Raw genomic sequence first — 22477 nt, 5'->3', positions numbered from 1 at the left:
TTCCTGTCATTCAGCTCTCAGCTGAGTCAGCCTGTCTGTTATTAAAGGTCGTAGGATTCTAATAACCAATAATGACCAATAATCTTAGCTTTCTGAAAGGAAGAGGGACTAACATTAACGAACTATAGATCATATTCTGGTAGCATTTCTTGTTGAGGTGAAGATTGATCCACGGGGGATAAGATGCTTTCTGGGATAACTATTTTCAAATCATCACATTGCTTAAAAAGGAGAATCAAACAATTGATTTAAAAAAAACCCTGTTCTTCAGAAATTTACCAATTCATGCTTAATTCACACAATCTGTCCAAGGCTTTTGGAAGAACTTCTGAGTGCCTCATCTTTCAGGCTGTTACAAAGGGAATTCAGTCTTGTCCCTGAGCTTGTTTGCTGGTGCGCTTCGAATGTGTGATCAGTCGACCGTGAACAGTCCTGAGACCTGCCGCGCTGACCTTGGCTCCCAGCCAGCCGCTGTTTCCTGGGCAGCCGTGGCTGTGGGCTGGCAGTCTGACAGGCGGGGCTGTGCCCATCGCCGCCAAACGACAGCCCCCCCCTCATCCCCAGCGCCCTGCCCTAATTGATACCCGACCCCACACGCATCCATCATGACCATATCATGACTTCTCAAGCAGCCACGCGCTCACCTGGGACGCAGCTCAGCGTGTGAAAAAAAAAACCACGACTGGATAAACGCTGCGGCGAGTGATCGGGGAGCAAGGCGTGAGCTGCGGCGTGCCTGCCGCCGTAGAGATCTGACAGTTATTTAGCCAGTAGAGCTAATGTTGCCCCATGGCTGCCATGACAGAGTATGTTAGTGTCTTAGATAGATGTAGGCCACCAGTGTTTGGGAATGATGAGGACCCTACGATTGATAATCTAACAGACTCAGAGTATTTGTATGTCCGCATTTTTAGACCGATACACAGTTTTTCTCACATTATAATAAGCAGCAAGTGTTTGCATTGTATGTAATGTTCAGCAGTGTCAGAAGTTATTAAATATTTGCCTCTTTTCTAACATCTCTGCAGCTGCGTAAGGCATTTTTAAAGAAAGCCTTTCTTATTTACTGGTTTAAGACAAATAAATGACTCATAATTAGTGACTGAAGAGATGCCTTTTGGATTACATTTACACCAGATGTCACAGATTATTATAATTGTCTAAAAATAAACCGTGAACCTTGTTGTTTCTATTGCACAAACATATAAATTATAAAAATGTTAGTTCACACATGCAACTCAGAGTCAACCTTCTGCAAAAGAAAACTCTGATATTAAATTCTTTGCATTAGTAAATAAAAAAGCTTGAGATTTTGCGGAGTAAACTTAGCTTTTTTGTTGAATATAGCTAGATGATAAGACCACTCACAGTTTGTTTAATGGATCTATTTTGTTTATTTAAGCAGAAATCAGGGGAACAGCGATCTGTATCTGTGAGGCTCAGGAAGGAAAATTTTATGTTTTGTAAAAGCACAATCATGCCACATTTCTGCCATAATTTAATAGGTTTTGATTTCCCTTTCCAAAATGCTGGGCAGTTTTTTTTAACAATCCATACACTTATTGTCATTCATTCACATGTATTAATACATATTTTTATGATTAAAACAGAATGATACAGTATGTGATAAATTACACTGATCCAAGTTGATTTTTATTTTGGCCTGCCACAATATTTTGTTGTAAAATTTCAGTCCTAGCTTACGATCCCGCTCAGATTAGCTGCCTCTTCACCAAGTTCCTTCCACACACCTCCGTCGTCAGAAGTCCTCAAAGTTGGCTTCAGCTGGAAAACATCTTCATATCCTGCAGCATCAAGCTGACAAGGATCATGATCTCCAGCTGCAGTCCAGGATGGTGGATTCCTTCATACACACAAGAAAACTCAACAGAGTGACACACACACCTGCAATAAAGGCCAATAATTCAACTTAGCTGGAAAAAAGCAGCTTCTTTTGGATAAATAAGACAGGAAGGACAGCAGTTTCTAATTTCCAAAAACGATTTATTCCTGGAAGCGTTATTTCGAAACACCTCCTATGTTTTTGCTGGAGAAACTTATAACTGTTTTTTTTCACGTCTTTACTTTAGCAGTTTATGTCCAAGTCCTCGTGTGTGCGCATTAGTTTGCTGGAGCTTCTCACGGGGCTGTTGTTGTTATTGAGTCGGTTCATGGTGTGATTAACAGTGTGTGCAGCCTGGCAGGAGCACAATAGGGAATCCCTCGACGCAGCACAACACTCCACTGCCTTTGAAATTACTCCATCACCATCCACTCATAAAAAAAGATAGATAATAAGATTTACTTTTTTTTTTTTTTTTTTTTAGTGTATGTTGAATGCGAGGTGTGCGGGTTGGTGGAAATAGCTCTATAGAAATGCAAGCCCACTGCTGCTCGGTCCGTCTGGTGGGAGTTAATGTAGTTTGGGAAGATGTATTTGACTGGAGCGCAGGAGGATTTTCACAGGGTTTGGGATTAACACGGTAACAGAGCATCTTTTATTACACGGGACCCCAAGTTCTCCAAAACCATACTGTGACCGATATTTAGACCTAAGCCCCTGAAGCTGATAACTGTCATGAAAAGGGACTGTGAAGCTACAGGAGAAAAAGGCAATTTTTATAAGCCGCAGGTACCCAGAACTCACGTTGGATCGAATCTCTGTGTTTCTTCTACTTCCACTAAACAACAACTTTTTCTTTTAATCTGCATAAATACCAGCACAAATAAGTACAGTTTAAAAAGTTTTTCTCAATGAACTTCCAAATACAGGTTTGGTTTGGAGTTCAGTTTACTGATGAATCGATATTTGTTGACCAGCAACTTAAATTTACAAAAAGTATTGCATATTTGCCTCCATTTTGAAGGCTGTGCCTTATTATTAAAGGTTTCGCATCAACCAGAAAACACTTGGAAGGCCTAAAGAACAGTCACCCTTGTGTAAATGCATTAATGAGGTCATTAATGAAGTAAATAATATTTATATAGTTTGATAAATCACTGTAGAAAAAATACACAACTAGAGCATGTCAATAAATACAATGTCAAAATGACAAAAAGATAACAGCGCAATTAATTGGAATTAATTAAAACTACATCTGCACATCTTTAGCTAGTTGTAGTTCAGTAGATGTCAGGCTAAAATCAAACCTGCAGCAGATTTTTTTAAGTTTGATGGGGTTTTCATACATTGGGGATTACTGATATGGGAAAATACAAAAACATACATTGCTGCTTTCTGTGAGCAAATCCTCCAAATCCATTTTGCATATCTAAACCATTTTAAATGTGACTACATTAAGCTAGCAGATTTTAGTATTTGTATTTTTTTTTTTATTATTAATATTATACAGATTCCTTTTGACCAGTTGCTTCCTCCTTTTACTAATTAGTGCTACGCTGCAATTACTGAAGTAGCTCAATATTGTGTCTAATGTTCTGATCTCCTCCCTCCAGGGTTTTGCAGACAGCCCTCATTACAGCGATCACTTGAGTGACAGTCGATTAGTGTCCCATGAAGGATTGTCCCCAACACCTTTTATGAACTCTAACATAATGGGTAAGTAAGCTACTTCTTTTAACTCGGCCCCTCTCATGGCCTTTGGAACTAAACATACTGTAAAGAAAATTATGCCTGACTGATGTGCAAGGCACATGATGCATGTGGAGGTAGCAGGGCTGAAAGGCTTGCTGGCTACAGGACTGTTTCCTTTATTTTCTCCTCTCAGTCTCCCCTCCCCTTTCTGCATCTTCCTCCTTCTGTGATGACCCTCCCCCAGGGTAGGAGTCATACTATCAGTACAGCTTTCTGTCATACTAAGCTCTCTCCAAGACCCCGAATCCACCTTCAGCATCTTCTGTTGGCTGTACATCTGTGCTTTCTGTGTGTGTGTGTGTGTGTATGTGTGTGTGTAGGGTTAACAGATGTATCAGATTTCCATTTTCTGTGTTGTCAACTTGTAATGCATTTTTATGTTTTAATTTTTGCCAGTCATGGTTGTCCTCATTGACGGGTTGGACCACAAACTGGTTTGACAATATGAATAAGAAGGTTTCTGCAGTATGTCTATTTTATTTTATTTTTTCTGGGAGCCTTACTGATCCCAGTTTAACATGTTATTTCCCAGCTCACTGGTTTCAAACCAGTTTCATGTGATGTTCTCCCCAACAGCTCAGAGATACTCTTTTATCGACGCTGCCTGTCGTCAGCCTTTATTGTCTTTTGTCTTTTTTCTCCATCATTTGATCGTTTCTTTTTTTTCGATCACGAATATTTTTGTTGCTTGTTTACCCTTTGCGCACTCTGTTAATGAGCCACAATATGCTCTGACATTACAGCAATTAAAATCTGTCTGTTATCCAGCGTTCAGCATCGCTGTGGCGTGTAACCACTTGACACTTTTATGGCTAACTACATTTCAGCTCATTGTATAATGGCCTTAGAGACCGGTTTCCAAGCTCTGTGATTAGTTCACAAATGGATGCAGCTGAACTGAAACAAAATGTTATCTTTCCTGTAATTGATTACATGACTGCTGTGTCTCTCCTCTTCAGCTGTATCTGTAAGATGCTCACCAGCGGTAGAATATGGATGTGATCTGTTGCTGTGATATGTCAGATTTAGGCAGGATGATTGTAAACTTGGAATTGCTTCTGCTTATCTCGGGCTGGGAATTCTGGATGACTGCGGTCTTATTAAATTGTTTTCCACAGTAATATCCAAGGCTTGCATAAACGTGTGGCGTTTTCAGCGTGCTCGTTAAGTCACGCCTGAGAGGTTATTCCTCATCAGTGCTCATGGTAGATTAACTACAGCTGAGTGAAGTGCACAGTTGTGATGATAGGTTGCGCATCTTTGCAATAAACAAATTGTCTTGGCATAGAGACAGCTTTTAGTTCAGTCAATCCAGTCAACCTTTGAACCTCAGACTAGATCGTTTAAAATAAGGACATGCTTTTAATTGCATTTAATTGGAAATGGCTTACTTAGGTACATTTTAAAACTCTCAATAAATTACTGCCAAGTACTCATGAATATGTATTCTTTGTGGCCTGATTATTACTATTGTAAAATAAAGAACAATATTTCCTTCATAAATGCCATCAAAAGGATTCAAAAACTCTGACATATTCAGCGTCCGTTTCCTGATTTGAAGTCCCGAATACATAACCCTAAAGTTATCTATGTAATAAGAAGGCCTATTAGCACATTAACTCTGAACCATCCTTTGTGCTAGAAAATGTAACACAATGAAAATTTCCTTTGGTTTAGAGGAGTTAAAAGTTTAGACAAATGGTTCAGTTTTTATCTAAATTTCCCTGGAGTTTAAACGCTGAAGAAAGTGAGCCTTCGGGGAGAACAATTTGTTTAAAAAAGTGCCTACATCAGGCTTTACTTTTGTGGTTTATAACTTGATTCAGTTTAGACTGATGTGTGCAGGAAAACTAGGTCCACATACACAGTAGGATCATAATACGTGTCTATTATTGCTTATGATTGGCTGATTTGTTTACCAAAATAAATCCCATCAATCAGATTTTGAATGTCTAATACTAACAACTAATAGTAAACCCTTGAATTTTTATATTTTATTTCAGAACATAGTCAATCATAACTTGTTTAATTGCTAAATTCAATATTACTGTCTATCTTTGGAAGCTTTAAAGAAAAGTTAAGAGGGCTCTGAGGCTAAAAAACAATGTTTTTAATGCCACTGAGTGGTGGGATATGAGTCCTATTTAGGGCAGACTATGGCTCAACTGGTCTCTGGTCTTAACTCTGCCTACTTGTTCAATAATTCTGCTCCTAATCGGGACATTAAACTCCTCAGACGGCTCTACAGGTGGCAGCCACATTGTTCATGTATACGGTGTATCAAATCATTGTCGGTCACAGCCACGTGAGTCTCTGTGACTCACCTGATTGTCCCCGTGGTTCAGAAGCCACTTTTAGACAGGCTATAGAGTCATCCTTCATAAGGATTTACTGCACAGGGAGTGACTTCCATGACCTTACACACAGACAGGCTGAACGTCTTATTATTATTATTCAATATTAATGCTTAGATGACATTAGATTTGTCAGCACAAGTTATTGGTGTAAATGGGAAAATATTAGCAAAACCCAAACACAATTTTAAATATTGTCTATTTGAGGGAAATCTTCATTGCTTTTGATAAAGGTCAATGACTGTCTTTGAGGAACAAAAGTAGTAAGATGTAAGAATATGCAGGTATTTACTGTGTATAAGATATCTTCGCAACAATTTGTGGTCTTTGGCAAGTCTTTTGGTGGAGGTTTGTCTCTCATTTAGTTCTAATTGCTTAGCTACATGGATTACCAAGAGTTCATGACCCTGACAAGAAATGGTTGCATCTAATTACCCGCTGAGATTTTCTCTTGTGGTGTCAGCTTGATTTAGGGACATCAGTGGGGAAGGCTGATTTTTGGGAAATTACCAGAGGGGATAAGCTATAAAATCTCCCCAATGCTTAAAGAGCTACAGTTTACAGTTTTCATGTTGTATTTTAAAAGCAAGCTACTTATTATTTGGCCATCTGATGTTATGTTCTCAACAGACTTAACCTTAAATCTTACAATTACCACCCAACTGTGACTTGGTATTGTAGAAGGTAAAACTTAATTAAAAGTCCCCCGTCATCACAGGTTTGTTTTATCTACTTCAATCCACTTGTTTTTGTTCCAAAAAGGACTGAAGACTTTATTGGAAGTGTTACAAACATTATTTATCATATTTGTATCTAAAAGCTAATTCTGTAAATTTTTACTTGTGCATAAATATATATTTTTAAAGTTTTATGAACTCAAATTTACAACTTATAAAGGTTAAAGCTTATGAGCTAAAGTATACATAAATATAATTTAATCAGTATTTCCTTTTTCTTCTTAAATGCACTATTTAAATAGTAGAGTTTAAAGTTATTTTTTAAATTTAATTAGGTTTCATTTGGGCTCTGACTGCATCACTGGGCTGTTTTTGCATCGTGTCTTTCCAGCCATGTGCCCTAGGGCGTGACGTCAAAACTGCTGAGCTGTAGTTTAAAACTCACGTTTCTCAGGCGTGCTGCATATCTGTTACTCAAACAGCTTTAGTGCTGCATATAAAACTAATCAGCTTAACTCCGTCATCAACACACGGATACGTCCACATGCTCAGCCTGTCGACGTACACGTGTTATTTTAATAAGACTACCTGACTGTTGTTGCTATGAGTAGCTCCATTAAAATCTGAACCATCCTCTGATGTTCAGAACGATGAACACATTAAAACAGTGTCTGCATTTCTAATTTTACAGATTCAGCATTTTAGTTTAATAGAATATCTGTCATCATTGTCATGATAAACTATTTTTTTGTTTATATACAATGCATGCTGTTGTTTTTCTTACCCATATGTTCATTATTTAAAGGCAATAAGAAAATGGTTACATTGCAAAGTACTGATCCAAAGAAAACACATAAGATCACCTTGATCTTTTTGTTTAATTGTCTCTTCTTTTTCTTTTTTTGTTTTTGTAAACCTCATTAAAGCCTGTTTCGTTTTTTCCCCTGCGACTGTTTAGGGATAAAAGAAAGGCGCCCATCCTGCGTAGTTTAGTCTCCCTCAGAATCTCTCCCTGCAGTTTTCTTTTCCAAATTTAATTGATCCTCAAGGCTCTCCGTGAGGTGTCGAATCCCACATCACGCCGGCATCCCCAGTGTGTTTTTACCGGGGCAGGTGTCATCTGCTAAAGCTCTGTCCCAGGGGAGAGCCTCCCCAGACCCAGGGCTGTGATTGTGGCCAGGTGCTGTTCAGGTGTGCACTCAGCTTCTAGTGCAGCGTGGGTCACAGGTGCTGCCACCGCTGCTCTGTCTTCCCACTTAGCTGTTCATACCCATGCACACATGTACACACTGCAAGCTGCAAGCTTTCATGGTACGAGGATAGTAGTAGAACAGTACTTTATATATGTTGTATACAAATACAGTATAAATTATATGTGTTTGAATGTATATAAAATAAAATACAGCTAGAATATAATGTAAAATGACACGTGCAGAGAAAATGAGATGTGTGCAGTAGTGTTTAGCCGATGTAGCCGGTCACTATACAGAGCTGCAGGGTGTGCTTATCTCTTACTGCGGTCAGTGAGGCGTGAAGAGCCGAAGATGAGCTGAAAGGGCGCAAATCCAATTTCTCCTTCTCCATACCGCCCACATCTCCCCACACCCCTCTCCTCCTTCATGTGTCTCTCTCAGCCCATCCTGGCCCTGCCCAGTCCCTGCCTCCCTCCTTCGGGTGCTGGCCCCCTGCATGCGACCGGCGAGGCGGTCCAGCTGTAGAGGATCAGCTGTATACTGAACGGGCCCCAGGGGCCGTCTTCCCAAAGAGGATGGAAGAGCGGCGGCGTGTCCAAGTTGTGATGACATAACAAGTTTTCAGGAAGCAGCTGCAAGGGTCAGGGCACCATTTAATGTATCCACAAATATGTTTGATATCATTGAAGGTGTCTTCATGTAGCTTGTTTGGGTCCGTTTCCTGCACAAAATGAAAATGGACAGAAACAGACAGCTTTGTTTGTTAGTTCCTCATGTGTCTGGAGATGTTTGCAGAGGTCATTTATGTCTTTTAAAGAACTTTTCTGTTGAATAGTGTTTTGTAAAGTTTTGATAAAGCTCCTGAGACCTATTGCTCTTGTGTGCCTTTACACCCAACATCTATCTTTCTCTCTTTTCCTCCTCCCCTCCCCCGTTTTCTCATTTCTCCCTCGCCTCATGCTGCCTGCAGCTGATGCCAATAAGACTGTTGGACCTCATTTAATGCAAGTTTAGCTCTAAATGGAAGTGATTCATTCAGAAGAATTAATGATAGTGCAACATTTTAGGTCTGCATTGGATATATTAAAACTGCTCAGCATTGATTTACGACCCGAGAAGCGTTTTCCCCTAATTATGAAATTATTGTTTGCAAAAACCCTCCATGTAGAGCTGTGAACATCAACCATCTTGGTGTGCGTGTGACTCTGTGTTAAACAGGATAACATGACATTTTTCTTTAAATTAAATCTGTTTACAGTAAAGCGATATTTAAGTTTAAAACATCATAATTTGTCAGCATTCATTTCTGTACCTGTGGACTTCATAGATGTTTTTTTTTTGCTCTTTAAGACTTGACACTTTGTGTTTCTGTACATATCTGTCAAAAAGAAAAATGCTTCACTGAACACCCTGCTTGCTTTTTTTGTCACTGATAATTTGTTGCCTTGTAAAAACAGCAACATACAGACAGTTTTCATTAAAAACACACCGTACATGTGTGCATTTAAGATATCCACTCACAAACAAAAAAGCTAAAGTTTTTCATGCTTTTAGAAGGCAGTTGTCTGCTTGCATTTATCACAGGATCCCCTGTGGTAGAAGCATTTGAACCCTGGTCAGGCAAAGAATGATGGCAAATTCATTTTTAGATCCACCCCCCTCTTTTATTTTGTCAAAACTGAGTAACTGAAAGATGCGTGAAACTGACCTCTGATTTCTCCACAACACAGACGGCTTACAATTTACTTGAACTTGGTTAAGTTTCTGTCTGAGCCACAGGTCAGGCTCAGACAGCCTGACCTGTGGTTGTTAGTTAACTTTTTTTTTGCCCCCCACTCGTCTGACTCCCACTTCCATTCTTTTCCATCGTCACAACTGCTTGCCCAGGCCTCCTGTGTCCATGCTGGGTGTACTGGCAAGCTAAATACTAGATAATGTTGCGCTTCGCTCTTTTTGGACTGTAGTTGATTGTGATTGGATGATAAAATGCAAACATTTGTTTCGCCTTTACTCCCACATGACAATTTCTGACATTTTCTCCTACGCTGGCACAGCCCCGAGAGTGTAAAGAGTGGGAAGTGTAGCGAGAAGCACGACTCTGTGAGACTTGTTCTTTAATCCAAGGGATATGGGGGTGGTAAGGTAGATTTTTTTTTTTTCGTCAACTTAAAACCAACAAAACTCTTTGAAATCTTTGCTCCAGTTTTTGCTCTCCTACCATGCCATCCCCACAGAGAGCGATCTTCAAAAGATTTTTCCCCTTCTGGCTGGTTTGGTGTTTTATTTAGTGCAGACTTGTACTCTTAAACTCAAGACCGCTCAGGGTTCGCGGGTTGTTTTTTTTTTCTGTGTAAGGAAATATGCCCACAGTGCTGTGAGTTTGATCAGCATTCCTAACCCATGTGTGTATCCCTTTTTCTTGTCCTTCACCTCTCTTTGGCTCTCTGTTGTTTCACTGTTCAACAGTTGTTTGGCATCTAATACCAAACATTGACTCATTCTTTGATGTTGCATACTGTCTTGATTCTCCAACAGCCAACTGGGAGACATTTCTGCAGCTTGTTAAATCTGCTCTTGTTTCAACAATCTCACAGCCTGACAGGGCCCGATGGCAGCGAGCTCGCATGTGAACGTGAGGCGCGAGAGAGCATGTTAGTGTCCCCGCTAAAGCGGCATCCATTACAGTGTTGGTGCTCGCATGTTGGGAGATGTTATTAGGGAGCTCATCGCCTTTCTCCTCTGAGAGAATGGATGTGTGATTATGAAGTCATCAGCTTTGAACCGGCGAGGCTGCGGAGAAGCACCCCTCCTCATGGGTCCTCAGGGTGCCATTGATTGGTGACCATGTGTTTGTGCCTGATAGACTGTGAAATGGTGTGTTGCTGCACGGCTGTGTCACACCTGCGTCCCACCAAAGTGATTGATTGGTTTGGTCATGTGGAATGTTCCCATCTGGTCCACAGTAATGCATTTTTTTCTCATTTGTGAATAACAAGCACTGGCAGGAGAATAGTTGGGCTCGGGAAAAGGCAAAGGCCAAGCGAAAACATTTTCCCCTGTCCACCCCACCCCGCCTCCTCCCTTTTTACCAAGTTAGAAAAAATTCAAATAGACCGAGCCATGGCACCAGATTATCCTGGAAGGGAATAAACACAATCAGGAAGCTCACGTCCCCTCTCTTGTGTAGAAATGGATTTTTGGAAAAAAAAAATAAAATAAAATAAACAGCTTAGCTTGTGTGAAAGGCAGTAGCTCTTGATTTTGAGAATCACATTTTAAGGCTACAGAATATTTACTAAAACACTGTATATTTGTCATTTTGCTGATTAAGACAACTTGTTTTGATTAGTAACCTCTTCTGTATTTGTAGCTGCATCTAAACGCAGGAGATGTTTTCTTTTTTATCCCCCTGAGCCTAGGTCTTATTTTATTTCTTATTCTCGCCTTCCTCCCAGTTTGATTTCCCTTAATCCCAGTCCCTCGCCTTTAATTGATCTATTCATTCCACCTAATGGCTAATTACACATCAGCCTGCATAAGCAGATGCATTCATCATCCTAGTACATAATAATCAGTGACATTTCAACAAAGAAAAAATATAAATATGCAAATAAGAACTCATTAACATTTGCTCTTGCTGTTTTGAATAATGTCACTGCTGACAGGGCTGTACACAGAAATTGATGTTGAGCTCAGGGCAGGGGAGACATGTTTTCCTCTGCGTTTTTGTTGCTCTATCATGCTCCTCTGTCTGACTGTTGTTTCTCATACAGCGCTGCAAACATTTTTCCTCCAGCCAGGGAGGAAGCTGATACGGCACCCCCCCCTCCCCTGTTTCCTCATCCACGCTGACCTGACCTCCAACCCGGCCAGCTTTCATTTACTGTGGAGAAAAAAAAGAAAAAAAATCTGGTGAATGCATCAAACAGCTTTGACAGAATGGATGTACTCAAACTCTTGAAAGGGAAACAAAAGCAGGCACGTTAAAAGGTGTGATGAAAAGACGAGTGAGTGTACATTTGATGTGCCATCTCTAGTTGCCAGAGAAATGTTTTAGTAACCATGGAGCTGGTCTAATTTTACTCAGAGGCATCCAGACAGGCCAAGACTTGAACTTCATGTATAAAAGAGAATTTAATGGGACTCATTCATTAATTCTCCTCAGAGGCTGATCCTTGTATTTCTATAATTTTTTTTTATAGGTTTTGACATAAAAACAAAACGCACGACTTTATTCAGATTTTGTTGTGTTTTGGCATGAAGTAATTGTCTTTTAACATTTTAGAACTAGTGTTTTATGGCAATGTGCCATAAAAGTCATTAGACTGGATTATAGGCCCAGACAACAACAACAACAACAACAACAACAACAACATCAACAAACACGTTTACTGAAACAAATAAACAAAAGAGAAATAATATCATTTAATTCATTTGAGCTCTACATTCACAACTTGTCCTCATCCTGCAAGATTGTTAATCTTCTTCATATATATATATATATATATATATATATATATATATAATGAATCCCTTGGATTGCATCTGAGAGGCAGTGAAGCACGGTCACTAATTAACTAGTTTTGTGGCAACGGTTTTGAATTGATCCCTGGAGATGCTGAGGTCACTGCTGCCCACATTATCAAAATAAAGTCCTCGACCTTCTGCTGCGCTGAGGTCCTGCGATCAATAAGGAAGCACAATGAATGGACCGGCCAGCGTTCCTCTTCTTTGAGGAGGATTTAAACACGAGCTCTGCATTCCTAATTCAGCTCTCCGTGTGCGTGATGCTAAGTGAGGCTGAAGTGGACTCAGAGCGTCTTAAGTTACAGAATGACCTTTAAGCTTCGTAATGATTTAAAAGTCAAGAAGAATTTTTTAATTTTGATGAATTTGCAGCCTGTTTTTTTTTTTTTAGTTGAATCAAAGCGGAAACACATTAAAGACTTTTTTGAACCACAAGCCAAGTTTCTTGACGTTCTTGTAGCTCACTTGGCTGCGAATCTTGAAGAGTACTTGGCGACTAAAATTTGTGCAACAGTTGTTCGAAAATACGACAATTTTCAGTTGCGGTCTCGCTGTTTTTGTACTTGCGCTTGCATATGTCGCACGAATGTCTCACAAACTCCCAACGATATTTGGGTCAAACTTTGCAAGTTTTGTTGACTGAATCTTTCAAGAAGGTCTTGGGATAGTTGCACAACAAAATGAAAATATTTTTAAAATGGGTACCATTTTGGGAATGTTGTGCGATGGTGAGGGGACAGTTGGGAAATCTGGACCATATAAATACAGAGCCTTCTTTCCAGTGGATGTTTTTTTTATCCGATTGGGTCATCTGTAGAATATGCCGTGAGATTCTCACAGACAGGTTTCGGATGCTTGTAAGAAATCAGCAGCTATTTAAAAAAAATGTTTGTTTTACAAATTTTTCGAGCATGCTCAAACTCCTTGCAACACAGATGCAGGGCCTTGTGACTCACGCAAAGACATTCAAACCCCAGCCAACGTTTCTGGACGTTTTGGGAACTCCCTTTTAAATGTTGTTCGCAGTTTGGTGCAGCAAATTTAAATAATTGGCTTAACTGATGCATTAATATGTGTTGCTTTTAAGCAATAATTACCCAAATGATTTGCGCTACAGCTAAATGATCACATATAGAAACCACCTATTCCCCCAAATCAACCTTAATATAGTTCAGTTATCTGTTAAACCAAACTGTACTGGTCGTAAAGTGTGCTGCTAATTTTATCACAAGGCAAAAGAAAATTATGACCCTGAAGATGCTCACTCCAAACAACGAGGAGGTAAGATAACAGAGACCAATAACCTGAAGGATAATGGAAAAAAACAACACCTTTTTGGCTACATGAATGGAGGTTAATGCAGCAGCGTGATGCAGAATGGGCAGAAACAAACACAGATGATCACCCATAATGCTCTGAGAGCCAAAACAACTAGATAAATATAGCTCAGATTCAAGGTTTGTGTAATGATTAATCTTCCAACAAAATCTTAAACATCATATCCTTACATTTAAATTGTCTCAAAACAAAAAAAATGCAAAAAAATCCTCATCTGGTAAAACTATATCACTGCTTAAAAATCCATGAGATGACTTCTAGATATGGTTGTTCATCAATGTTCCTCATTCAGCTTCAGAGATCCTGTTTAGATCAAACACAATGTTTAATTCTTTATTCTAATTAGGGATTTCTCACTGTTGCTAAGATAACGTTGTTTAATTTGGTGAGTACATTAAATCGATCCATATCCTAACTGGTTACGTCTTTGACTAAATATTAGATTCAGATTTTTATGAACTGGCATCAACAACCATAACATGTTCTGATGAATATAGGCTTCCTTCTGCAGTGACATGCCTCACAAGTGTAGTTGCACTTTCACACCTTTGAGTGATATGCTAATTATCAGCTTCACAGAATAGTTTCATCCAAGTTCCTCCTCATGAAAGTGATTTTTTTTATCTATGATTTCTTGAGCGATGGCAGGTTTCATTCTTGCGTTTATTTTCCATTTTGCTCCTTTTATTTAGATCTTCCTGATGTTTCAATGTTACAAATAGATTTAGCTTTCTGTCAAAGTCTGCACTTCGGCCATTAATTAGGCTCGTGCCATAAAAAGAAAACACATGCTCTGTTCCTCATAGGGCTGCACAGAACAAACAGCCTTACTCAAGACACAATAATAACAAAATTAGCGTTGCTCTTGTTGTGAGGCTGTGATCACACCGGTCTGTTCAGAGGAGGGAAAACAGATCATGGCTAATAACAAGCCTGTAACACATGAAACACATACATTCTGCTTTTGTTTGGTCTACTCTCGCAATAGGAGCTGTTATTTACTTTAAGTGCCAATGTTTCAACCTAAATTAAGTCATAAAGTATTTAACTAGTTTTGTTCTTTTAATGGAACATGCTTTTTAATAAAGTGACCTATTTTTCTCACAGTGAGTTGCAGCATTTGTGCATCAGACAGGAGATTGTGTCACTGCATGATATTTTATTCAGCTAATTTAAGCTCCCGGCTTTGGAACTGGCCAACCCAGCAGTATGTTCCACTTGATATATCACTTTGTTCTACTTTAGTTCAGCGTCATAAATATAAATTTTCTAGAAATTTGTGTGCAAATTTCTGTAAATCTTGTACAGTGCATGCAGAGGTTTTGGCTCTGTAGGGGAATTCAAAGCGCTTCACAGAGATTTAAACCTGTTTTTATACGCCCGCCCTGAGTTACGTCACGGCGCCGTCCATCCAGCTGTCTGTGGATGGTTTCTTGTCTGAGCTCACTTTAACATAGAAGTGTCAAACTGCACAGCTGGACACCTCATGCGTCAAGGTTGATCCCTATTGATTTCAGGGTTACAAGGTCAAACATCAACGTCACAGGTGAACCCTTTGTAAAAACCATATCAGTGCTCTAATTCTGCAACTGTGTAATGTAGGAATGTCAAACTGCACAGCTGGACACCTTGTGCATCAAGGTTGATCGCTATTGATTTCAGGGTCATGGGGACAAAGGTCAACGTCACAGGTAACTCCTTTGTTAAAACCTTGAGTGTTCTCCAACTCTAGACACATGCATTTATTGGAAAATCATTAGTTTGGTTTCAAAACAGTGATGAGGTGTGGTTGGATTTGTTTGTTTGTTTGTTTAAATGTTTTCTTTAGTGATAGCAGTGAGGTATCTGTTCAGATAAAGTGGCTAGAGGTTCCGCATCTTCAGATTCTGTGCACAGCCCATCTTGGATTTCTGTATCCTGTCGTGAAGTAAATTCAGTGCTGCCACGTTTTCTGGTGCCGGAGCGCATCTGTAACCGTCTCCTCTGCCAGCTGACTCATAGGATTTAAACTTACATCTGAATGGAGGCTGTTTGAACTAAAAGGTGCTTAAATGATCATTGAAAAAACTGTACCTCGGTGTGTCATACCTTTTAAATTCTACTTTATACTAAGATCCTCGTAGATTTTGTTAATACTTTGGATATTTACCCTCTTAAACTACAAACAAATAAGTGAAATGTGTACTTACGCTGATTTATTGATCTGCAAATGTTTTAGCTGTATTTCCTAATGCTGAAAACTGCCTACTTGACATAGTCCTCCCACACGAGGGATAGGCGTCACAACGAAACGCTCGATGACTTCTGGCTGCAGAGCTGACGTGACATGAAGCTGATTTGTGTGCGCTCATGTGTTAACATGGCAGCCGAAATGAAAATCCTCGTCAACACACACCACACTGCCCGTGTGAAGCCCGTCTTCACAATGTACTAAAACGAGTAGGGAATCACTTTTTAATGATGTATCAGATTTAATGGACCCCTCAGACTTTCATGTGTGAACGACCAAAAGAGGCTTAAAGAGGTGATCGTCTTAGCTGCAATTTTGGGGAATCACCATATAAGAAATTACAATAAGTGGCTTCTTATTTGTTACAGGACACTTGTTGGGCTGCACAATATTAGAAAGTCCTGCAATGTTATTGTTTAATATTCAACAACGACATCAGTTGTGATAAACTCACAGTTTCCTCACCTTTTCCTCTGTCATCACTATCAGCTAAACCAGGTGTTAGCTTGCTGGGTGGGCCCCAGACCCACTCAACAAGCAGGCATCATGCAAATATGTTTTATGATGATATCTTTTAGTATAAAGAAAGGCCCAGAATGTATAAGTAGTTCCTCACTGGGCTGTGACTGCTGGTGACTCAAAACTGAGAGACATTTTGTATTTTTTATTTTAAATAAATGACTTTGCAGTTGTTGTCTCTCTGAATCCTGTGATCCACACGGCTGCGACAGCTTATTTTATTCAGCTTGTAAAACTGTAATCCAGGCCGTGTACGTTATTTTGGTGCCCACCTCTGCTCACTTTGTGCCCCCATGTTTATGATTTAATCTAGAAGATGGGCAGATTTGGGCCAGTTGTTCATGAATGACTTTATCAGTTTTTTCACCCAAATATATTTTCTGTCGAAGACGAGCTCCCGTGCATGTGTCATATACACCTCCAATGCTCTTGAAACGGATTGGAGACACCAGATTAATAAGGATTCGAGACACTCTCAATGACTTTTGACTATTTTGAGAGAAAATTTGTTTCTGAATATGTTCAAAATTCAAGCGACTCATTCGGGTAATTTGAGAACCTCTGCAAACGTATTGAGACAATTTTGAGACAATTTAGAGATTCGCGTGCAAATCTGTGAGGGCAGATAGGCATGTGGGGTGGACTTTAGACTTCGTATCAAAAACTTCAATTCAGCGGTTTTGATTAAAAGTCATCTTCTCTACCTACAGATCAGGATAGATTACAGATTTGTAATCTTTCTTATTGGAATATATCTGTTTAATTTCTTAAATCAAGCTACATTTAATTTAGTTCATTCACTCACTGAACTTTCATAACGTCAAAGAAGGTCCCTATTTTTTAAACATTTCCTTTCTAGTAAAAAAATAGTATAATTATGCATGCAGATTTGTTGTGTTTCCTCTTTCATTCACTACATTTCTGTGCCTTTTGTTTGTGTAGTTTAGGCTACACCATCGATTCAACACTTGACCCAGAAAGTGTAAGAAGACTCTTTCGCTTTGGAAAGCTGTGGTGCCTTTTTTGTGTGACTGTAAAGCCTGCGACTTGTGTTTTCACAAACACATCTGTCTGCTGGTGGGGTCTGAATTACAACAGTGACCATCAATTATTCATATCCAAACCAGTGTGTGTGACAAAACACATGCTGGCGATGAATATTTAACTCTTGCACTTGAGTAGACCTTTTTTTCCTCTGGAGACATCTGAGGAATAAAAATGAATTTTACTAAACCACTTTTACATATTAGACCGAAAGTAAAGAAATTAAAATTCTCGTCAGAGGAGATATTTCATCACCCTGCGATAATAGTGAACGTTGGTGGTAACCGACAACTTAATCCTATTTCCTTCTGTAGGAGCGATGGCTCAGAACAGCATCGCATTATTGTTACAGGAGCTGCAGCTTTGCCAGTTAAACCATCTTCCCCGGTTTGTTCGGCTCCTTTCGTCCCCGGAGACAGTCTTGCACAGATGCAGAACGACTGTCTCCTGCAGGACTGCTCAGATAAGCACAAGACGTGCCTCTGTTCACCTGCACCCGTGAAAACAGTGCTCAGATCAGTCATCGTGTAACAAAAGATCCAGGCTGTGCATGTTCTTAACGCACACCAAAAAAAAAAAATATTTACCTTGTCCCCAGAGTAAACAGAATTTAGTCCCAACGCTTGTGTTTGTAATATTTGGAAGTCTGACAAAAAATAATGCATGATATTGTTAAAGTTATTCATCATTCTCCCTGAGGAGCTCTCATTTGTTTATTTGTTTTGTTCTTCCAGCGGAATAAAACTGCTGAGTTTGGATGCTGTGATGTGTATGATTCATGTACGTTGGGTGCTTGAATTTTTATTTTTTTTCTCCCTGACGGCTGCTTGGAAGTCTTGCTTTGAGGACGTGACGCTGATAGAAGGACTCTGACAGCTGGCACAAACTCAACCATTAATTCACCGAAAACACAGAGGGACCCTTATGGCCCATAATGGTTTTACAGAAATACAGGGTTTGGTTTTTTTAGTATATATATTTAGTTCTTGTGTGTTAGACCGGATCATTAGAGGCTGATTTTATGTGATGTTAAAAAGTAACATTTTGTATGATGAGGCTTAACAGTTTATTAAGATTTATCAGACAAATAAAAACCATCCAGTTTGTCATAAACTGTCATCCAGTTTTGTAATTCGTTTATCAGTCACTATCCTCTCTTTTCCCTATTTGTTTGGTTTCAGAATGTGGCATTATCACATAATATGGGTAGAAATTGAACTACTAGAAGAGTTTAACAAACTCCATTGAGATGCCACTTATTATGTTATGTCAGAGCATTGAATTTTACAGAATTACCCATTATTTACTTTTAGGTTAACTGAAAAAACACACGACCATTAATCCACATTATATTGTAATGCTATTGGCAACGCTCCCCACCTTCCAGTGTGCCTGCAGATCTCTGCTTTTAAAGCTTTTAATCTCTGTCACTGCGAAAACATTATTCTTACAGCTGCAGACAAGGCGTTAGAAAAGTCGTTTGTTTAAAGCGACTGTTTCAAGAAGCCAGCAGTGAGGAGGACTTATGTTGGGAAATGAAACGATTTAAACTTTCGACCATTGCCTGACATTGCAGGAATTTCATTGCACCACAGTTACATTGGAGCTTTAATGTTTAATTGTTTAAAGGCAGTATATAAGACACTAAAAGGAAGTGAGGAATGTGCATCTTTGTTGTTGAACCATCTCGAGGCTTTAGAATGGTCCTGATAAAAAAAAAAGCATTACAAACATTTGGTTATCAGTAAGGTGAAGAATTCAGCTTTAATTTTGTGCCCAGCACGTCCTATTATAGATTAAACCTATAGGAGATGGTAGGTTTTTTATTGGGGGTTTAAGTCATAAACACAATGATAATCATTTTTGGCTTTCCTGTGTTGTTACAGGTAAATCAGACAGGGCTTCGTTTCTTGGCTATGGGAGGGATCCTGGAGCAACTGGTTGCCCGGTGAGTTTCTCATCAGAGTTCATGTTGCACTGAGCAGAACTAATATCATACCATAATTAAAATAAGTTAGGAATGAAGCAGATGCGTTTCTCTCATTTTTGTAGCAATTTAGTTGTAGCAAAGAGTCTTTGAAGAAACTTTTGTACACCGACATGTAGTAAGTTCAGTTGGGGTTTGGGTGCCCCAAGTAAAAACTGAGAAGAAAACACTCATCTTCAGAGATTTGGCATCAGTTTGGAAGGTAGAGACACCGAGAAAATACATGTATAGAGAACAAAGAGTGCAGAATTTAATAATAATAATTAAAAAAAGAAAACCTTTGCCAGCTGTAATGGTCAGAGCCATGTTGCACAGTAATGATTTAACTAAGTATAGGCAAATGCTACAAATGAAAACCAACTTTTCCTTTTAAAATATTAATATTGATCATAAAAAATTGCTTTAAGACAGCATTAATTATGATCCTAAACAAGAGACACAAGCTGAATATCTCCCCTAAAGTCCCCGAGCCTAAACGTTGTTGATCTAAATGAGGAAACTGGATTAAAGAAGGCCAAAGAATGAATGAAGATTGGATGACATCTGTGTCAAACAGGAACTGAAAGCCTCACCTGGTTCGAACAAATGTTTACGAGGCCGATGTTGCCAAAGAGGGTGTTACAAACTACTGACGCTAAACATGCTCAAACTTTACTTTCTCTCCGGAAAATGAAACATACAGCTTTGCTAGAAATAAAGAATGAAACCTGCCCTTTTACGTTCCTTTGAACCTCAGCGATCTTTGCTCATATTACCAATAACTGTTGGTTAAACATCCGCGTGCGACCGTGGAGTCGGTAAATAGCTTGTGTACATTTCTGCTGTTAGTTTTGTTTTGGTCCAGATGGATAAACGGTAAACATTAATTTAGTTAGGCTTTCCCCCACTTGCCTTTTATTTGAGTAAGATTTTTGTCATCAGTTCATCTCTTCCTGTAAAAAGAGGAGCTCTCCCATCTGTACCACATATCGCTGCCAGGCTAAGGATGAGGTTTTTACTTTTACTTTACTGGAGTTACATGTCACGTACAGTTGCGCTATAATTTAAGGCTTTATAAGTAATCTAAACATGTATCCCTCTCAAAAAGTAAATGCACGTTGAGTTATTTTGGTCAATTTCTTTTCAACGGAAACAGGATTGTCGTGTAAACGTGTCATTTTTCCCTAATCAACATTGGAAAATCTCTAACGTTTCCAGGAGATCGTTTTTGTGTAAACAGCGCCTTAGATGTGCTGTAAAGTTTCAGCAAAAGTGGCTTTGTTTTTTATGTAAATGCTTCATTGTGGTGAAAAAAACACAAAGCAAACATGTCGAGCTTTTCGTTTTTGTACGACCTACATTTTAGGCCACAGGTGCGATCTTCATTTCTTTCTTTTTTTTTCATTTTACATATTTTACTTGTTCTTTTCTGCATTAATTAAAAAAAATTACACCAAGTTGAGTTAGAACTGTGTTGTGTCTGTGGGGCGTTCTCAGTGGTCACTGTGTCAATCCCCAACGGGCCGCATGGAGCAGCTTTTTCTGCCAACTACTACGCATCACTTTGAGTAGTACTCACTCACATGATCCTTGGTCTCCACAGCCGATTACTCTGATTAGACCGAGCTCTTAATTGGCTTCTTAACCCAATTTGTTGAGGCTGTAGAGATCAGATAAATGGTTGGTGACATGATAACAACATGAGCTTTTAAAACCTGGTGCAGTCTGTTTATCACATATCAACCAAATGGACATTAGGGTTTTAATTTATTTAAGTGTTTATAATTTGCAGGCACCTCCGGAGTATTTCATGCTTTTTACAGATGCATTTTTTAAGTTTAGCATGTAATCGATTGTATAAAAATAGACAAGTGACAGACTCTCATGGTGGGCCATGAAATGCTCATCTGATTATATTCTTGTGTTTCACCTAAACTAAGAACAAAGTTGCCCGTGTGTTTGCTTTGTCTTTCAGTCATCTCTAAGGCCAGACGTTGGCTTAGCGAGTCCTAGTTCAGTGACCACGTCAGGGAAATCCACTGCTCCGTTCTACTCCTTCAACGCAGCCAATCCCAGAAGACGTCCTCTACAAGATCCTCCCGCAGTCGGTCAGTCTGTCCTAATCTCTGTAAGAAAAGACCTCTAAAAAGCCCCATATAGGGACAAAAAGTAGCTTATACGATAATACTTTAAGTTACTGCAGTGCTACCAAAGTAGGTCAGGTTTCAGTATACTAAGTGTTAAATGCTCAATTTAGGACTCTAACTTTAAAGAAATGTTGGTTTCTTTTCACTTCATTGCTTTGATGAGTAAACAATAAAGTATTTAGAAATACACCATGTTTTGGAGTGAATATACGGTACTGTGCAAAAGTTTTGAGCCACTCCTTGTTAATTAGCATTGTCACAGTTCTCCAAAAACACAACGACCCCTCACAAAAATCCTTTTATATGAACTTTGTGTGGTCAGAGTTTGTATTCTGTCTGTGTTTACGTTCAAATGACATTTCCTTCGATGTATCTGCCAAAGATAAAGCAGTATTGCAGGCATAAAATTGTATTTTTGCACCAACAAGGTGATTCTTGAGCATTATTTGCAATAAACTTAACTTGATTTAATGCAGATGAATTAACTGATGAATGATTCATCTTTATAATGCCACCAAGTCTTTGCTAGATCTTTTTTCCTAAGAACATGACTTTCAGATACAGCTCATCTCCTGTCGATATTTTTTAAGCCTGCTGCTTCTCCCCTCTGTCCAGACACACTGCACATCATACCAAAAAATGTCACATTTTGGGCTAATAACTATTTGGGAAACACCTTGTTGGTTTAAAAAAAAAAAACACATTTCATGCCGGCCAAACTGTTATTTCTGGCATTATTTTGGCAATAGAAGCTAAAAAACAGGAACAAATTATGTCTTTGCGACAGACTGTAGCTAAAAAGAGAGTTGCAGGTTAACACAACACAGGTTTGTCTCTTGCATTAAATGTTTTAATGCTTGGATGATTTATAGATTAGTGTTATCAAC

General features: G+C 39.1%; 1 protein-coding gene across 3 annotated transcripts in view; it reads left to right on the top strand.

The window, feature by feature from the left end:
* tcf12 (transcription factor 12) overlaps positions 1 to 22477 on the top strand; it is a 66818-nt gene that overhangs the window by 11779 nt on the left and 32562 nt on the right. For all 3 annotated transcript variants that reach the window (XM_017403788.2, XM_017403795.2, XM_017403781.2), the window contains exons 5-7: positions 3457 to 3559; positions 19364 to 19425; positions 21419 to 21551. In XM_017403788.2, the coding sequence (XP_017259277.1) occupies positions 3457 to 3559; positions 19364 to 19425; positions 21419 to 21551 (298 nt within the window). The remainder of the gene's footprint in view (positions 1 to 3456; positions 3560 to 19363; positions 19426 to 21418; positions 21552 to 22477) is intronic.

The sequence above is a fragment of the Kryptolebias marmoratus genome, linkage group LG15 (assembly GCF_001649575.2).
Source record: "Kryptolebias marmoratus isolate JLee-2015 linkage group LG15, ASM164957v2, whole genome shotgun sequence".
In the NCBI taxonomy this organism is placed as follows: domain Eukaryota; kingdom Metazoa; phylum Chordata; class Actinopteri; order Cyprinodontiformes; family Rivulidae; genus Kryptolebias; species Kryptolebias marmoratus.
The sequence above is the reverse complement of the archived record's forward strand: the minus strand, read 5'-3'. Positions and strand labels throughout refer to the sequence as shown.